Source organism: Suillus paluster (genome assembly GCF_016628075.1).
Source record: "Suillus paluster strain FC165 chromosome Unknown EDB91scaffold_101, whole genome shotgun sequence".
Classification (NCBI taxonomy): domain Eukaryota; kingdom Fungi; phylum Basidiomycota; class Agaricomycetes; order Boletales; family Suillaceae; genus Suillus; species Suillus paluster.
Window position 1 is genome coordinate 1 of NW_024537661.1, and position 4,453 is coordinate 4,453.

At 48.9% G+C, this 4,453-nt stretch overlaps 2 protein-coding genes across 2 annotated transcripts; both read right to left on the bottom strand.

The window, feature by feature from the left end:
• On the bottom strand, nucleotides 1-702 carry EDB91DRAFT_1040578 (uncharacterized protein; the record flags this gene model as incomplete). Its single annotated transcript, XM_041312878.1, has 1 exon — nucleotides 1-702. A coding segment is annotated over one exon (702 nt), but the record flags the coding sequence as incomplete, so codon positions are not given.
• An 834-nt stretch (nucleotides 703-1,536) lies between these two features.
• On the bottom strand, nucleotides 1,537-4,324 carry EDB91DRAFT_1165595 (uncharacterized protein; the record flags this gene model as incomplete). The annotated part of the gene is made up of 16 exons (XM_041319965.1): nucleotides 4,259-4,324; nucleotides 4,157-4,192; nucleotides 3,780-4,102; nucleotides 3,602-3,725; nucleotides 3,520-3,544; nucleotides 3,414-3,467; nucleotides 3,173-3,363; nucleotides 3,024-3,118; nucleotides 2,762-2,959; nucleotides 2,565-2,709; nucleotides 2,503-2,504; nucleotides 2,331-2,446; nucleotides 2,182-2,273; nucleotides 2,000-2,134; nucleotides 1,584-1,946; nucleotides 1,537-1,561 (listed from the first exon to the last, which is right to left on the bottom strand). The coding sequence occupies exons 3-16, from the start codon at nucleotides 3,856-3,858 to the stop codon at nucleotides 1,537-1,539; spliced, it is 1,644 nt and encodes a 547-aa protein (XP_041171496.1). The 5' UTR covers nucleotides 3,859-4,102; nucleotides 4,157-4,192; nucleotides 4,259-4,324.
• Between the last annotated feature and the right edge of the window lie 129 nt (nucleotides 4,325-4,453).

A 4,453-nucleotide genomic window follows, 5' to 3' on the forward strand; every position in this document is an offset into this window, starting at 1 on the left:
AAGCAGGGTCTTCTCCCTGCGTGAGCGCGTTCGATGTTCGTGGTTGGTAATGAGCATGAAAAACATGGCTAGAGCCTGCTGGTGCTTCTCCGGCCAGTTGCACTTCTCGAGATGGACGAGGAAGCTGGTTTTCGCCAGGTCGAATTGCCGCCAGGAGAGGTCGTGGTCTTGCAGAGCTTTTTGCGAAGCTTTGAATGATGCGACTGGTTTGAGGGCAACCATGCCCTCAACTTTTGCAAAGCCATAGGCATCTTCAGAAGAGGACCTGGAGTTGTCAGAGGCATCGCAACAGCTGTCCGGACTAAAATACCATAATTCTACGTACTCCATGTTTTTTATTTTCTGTAGGGCGAACTGGGAAGGACATGGGATGAGAACGTCTGCGACGGTTGTGTTGGTGTTGAAGTCGTTAATCTTGGGTTTCTTCTTCTCAGCTTCATGCTGTTCTTCTTGCTCTTCGGCTTCCTTCTTGGCTCGATTGAGCTCTTCCTGATCCTGCTGTGCACGGGCATCTGCTTCACTTTGTTGTTGCCAGAGGTCAATGCGCTCCTGGCGCTCAATCCTCCAACCTTCTGCCATCTGCGCGAGAGCATCCTCTCTGGTTGTTCCTCCTATAGTGAGTGTGTTGAGCCACCCTGCATATGCAGCGGACTCGAAATTGGGTTGCGCCTCAAGTGCTGGGTCGGCGAGAATGCGGTCCATGTGGAGCCGGGAGAAAACGGAAGTTCGTTCAATGTTGTTCCAGGAGAGAGAATAGAAAAGGAAATGCAATGCGAAGGATACATAGCTGTGGAGAAAGAAAAGAAAAGAAAAGAGACGAAGTCGTTGAGGACGACTGAGCTGAGAGGAGGGACCGTTGCAGTACGAAGGCAAAGGGTTCGTACTGCACCCGTTGCTTCGCGCAAAGACTAAACTCTAGTTCTTCGCTCGTGCCTCGTTACGTAATAGAGTCCCAAACCAAGTGGAGTATCGTGCCCGCCCTCCTTTATCCCGAGGCAACCGCAGCTCCCATCCCATCCATCAGCACGACTGGCTAGTACTGTCGGTACATTTTGATGTACCTTTTATTTATACTAAATACAGACTTTTAATTTCTAAACTCGCGTGATCGACAGGGCGTTCTCAAGAAGCTACAACAGAGGCCCTGGACCCTCATATGCTCAGATCTTGTAGGGGATCTACAACGAAGCCCTGGTATGCTCAGATCTCATAGGGGATCACGATCAAGATCAATCAACCGTTATATAAGCGGGACAGCAGGCACCGGGTACTATGGAGCAGCGGGAGTAAGGTAATGGATAATGGATAACGAAGGATATCCTTGAGGATCCGTGAGCAGGAAGGTAATGGATGATGGATAATGAAGGATATCCTCGAGGATCCGTGAGCAGGAAGTATAACCACATCTGTCTAGTTAGCTATGGTTATGGATAATACTGCCAGGAGCAGGTGGTCGGTGATCTGTTATCAGGATGTTGATAGAATACAGTCTATTGTAACGTACAGCAGCCCGTAAATTTACTACAAATCATGATATCACTGCAATCCGTAACCAGATACCCTGCCAGAACTGCAAATCATACTCAAAGGAAAGAATGAGATCTATGCCTTGACAGTCTTCCCACAATTCATCCGGTAATGAACCAACAGCTGGAATCTGTTTCCGAAGGTCGAAAATTGTCGCGGCATCAATGCTATACAGTTGCATCAACTCGATGATTTTATCCAAGGCATCACGATCCGCACACACCAGGAGTGTCAAGTCCCGGTCATACTTCCGAATTCCAGCATGAACTTCTTCGCTCGTTGGTGAGGCATGATAGGCAGCGACAGCGAGCTTGATGGCCCTACGAGATAGTTCCTTGCTTTCCGACACAAGATAAAGTGTCTGCAACACAAGGGTCAAGTCGACGATATATGTCATGAAGCGCTGAAGCACCACGCAGCTGACGGGGATCTCTCAGTATTCTCTCGATGAAGGATAAGTAAAGGTACATACGACTGCTGGTACACGTCATGAACCCATACGGCGAGTACGACGCCCGCCACGATCGGCACCACGATGGGAGCCGCTGGTCCCGCCAGGGCAGACATGATGCCCGCGATAGTACCTACCATGGAGAGCCCGATAGCACTGAACATTTCATGAGATGACATCTGTCGCATAAAACACCGGCCTACATGGTCCTGCTGGGATCAGCTGTAGGTCCAGTTTCTATCTTCTTATCGACAAGGTTAACCATCAATGTCCTGAATTCGGGGCTGTCCAAGTACTGTGCGTAAATCGCGTCAGAATAAGTAAATGCGACGACAACAAAAAATAAGATTACTTTATGAGGGTCTTGGAAGTTCCACACAGCAATGATGTCAGTATGAACCACACCCAGACAGCTCCATGTCGTTCGGTTCTTGAATGCTGCGCTTGATACGAGCGCTTTCCAATATTCTGTAAAACAGACATGAAGATTCAGATCGTATTCAGTAATCGGAATTGAGACTGACTTCTCTTGCCGACCCTAATGATACGTAAATTGCGAGATAACAATGAAGCAAACAAAACTTACTCTATCGAGGCCTTGATTTTGAGTCCAGGGTTCACTCGTTGAGCGATGGAGGTCATCACCCACGCCTCGGACGGAAAATTCTGTCGGACGTGGCTTTCAGTCGTCTCGATAAGATGGGCTAGTGTTTCTTTGTGGTCTTCCTTGGCTGGATATATATCAGAGGACATGCACGAAACGATCGCAGTAGTAGTACCCACTAGAGACCGTGGTGTAGGGGATGTCAGACCCTGCAAATTGCTGTAGGGGTCCGATGCAGACCTCCTGTAGCTCGGTATCCGCTTTCTTCGTGATGAGTTCGTGGATCGCGCTGTTGCTCAATCCTTCGAGCAAGGATTCATCCAGGGTGTGATCCACGCGGTCGATGAACATGTCAAATTTAGTGAGAACGACGACGACTGGGGACTTTGACCAAAGGGTGAGCTGCCACACGCTCAGAGCCATAGTCATCGATTGACGTACTGTTTCCCAGCGCGCCCTCACGCTTTAATGCCAGGAATTCCTCTGTACCAGTCTCGAGTAAACGCCCGCCTTCGCGGGGTATTTCGAAACAAAGCCTTCCGTGGGTGGCGTCAGCTTGCTATACAAACTCATCGAGACAGAAAACTTACCAAATAGCATGCAGCTGATCTTTCAGATCAGGCATCTTTCTCTGACTTTCGATGAATTTTTTGACTATAGTGAGGTTGTCATCTCCGCCTGGTTCGAAACCTTTGCTATCGTGGAGAACGAATCGCTCGTTCTGTCGTGATATGAACTCGGTGTTGATGTTAGCTTCACCCGCCTTATCATGCGAAGTGAGCTATGGAGATGGCATGAGTAACTCTCCGTGAAGTATCGCAAGTAGCTCACCGCGTTTTGCACCCCAAATGCGAGGTTGATCAACGAGGACTTGCCAACACCGGTCTATTGGAAGCACCGTGTCAACACTGACCCGAGAACAGCGAAATCCTGATACCTTTCCTATCACCAGAATTCGGAACCTTGGGAGCCTCTGGTGTCAACCCGAAGAACGGCCCTTCATAGTAATCCTGACTCACCGAGGACAAATCCGAATGATTTCGTCAGTGGTAGGCTGGAGATCCGACATGGATCCTACTTCGGTGGTTGCGTCACTGGAAAGTTCGATGACTATCCTGAATTTTTTGTGAATCTTGTTGTATTCTGCGAATGTGGCGTTGAATGATTAAGGTGAGAGAGCGGTGGTTATTGCTCGACCTTGTCTGTCGTGTTCTGAACCAGACACGCGTAACATGTCTTCCAGTTCGAAAGCAATGTCTTCATGATCGGCCTTCATGCCTAACCATTTCTTGTAGTGTATACGTACGGAAAATGAATCTCCAACAGAAAGCTTCCTGAAAAGGACAACAGCAGGTCAGACGGGCACATTTGTCCTGGCCAATCAAGTTATTACATGGGCGGAGAAAATGTCTGTTGCCAAGCCTTTCCTGCACCGCGTTCGATTGGCATGTGCAATTTGCCGATTCGTACTTGAGCAGATTCTACATTCTTTCTCGACCTGCTGAAATCGACAGAGACGCCTATTCGGTATATTCAGTAGGACTCATAATTCAACTGATGCGAGAATTGAGTACCGGAGATGTGGAGTGGACAGGGAACGGCGGTGTGAGCTTGAAGAGAATTGGCCATGGTCACTCGAGTTGGGGAGAACGAGGGAAGCGTCGCGGTAGATGTACCTAGAGGTTGAGCGCGGGTCATGCGTCGGCTGCGCCAAAGTGAAGTATCCTCGTGAATGCCTCATGTCGATAGGTTCACACACAGAACAGGCTTCACTAGCACTGGCCGCATCATGGGGGCAGGGTGCTTTGTGCACAGCTAATACAGATCCATCATACAGAATCGGAACAACTGTCACTTCTGAGTCAAGTTGA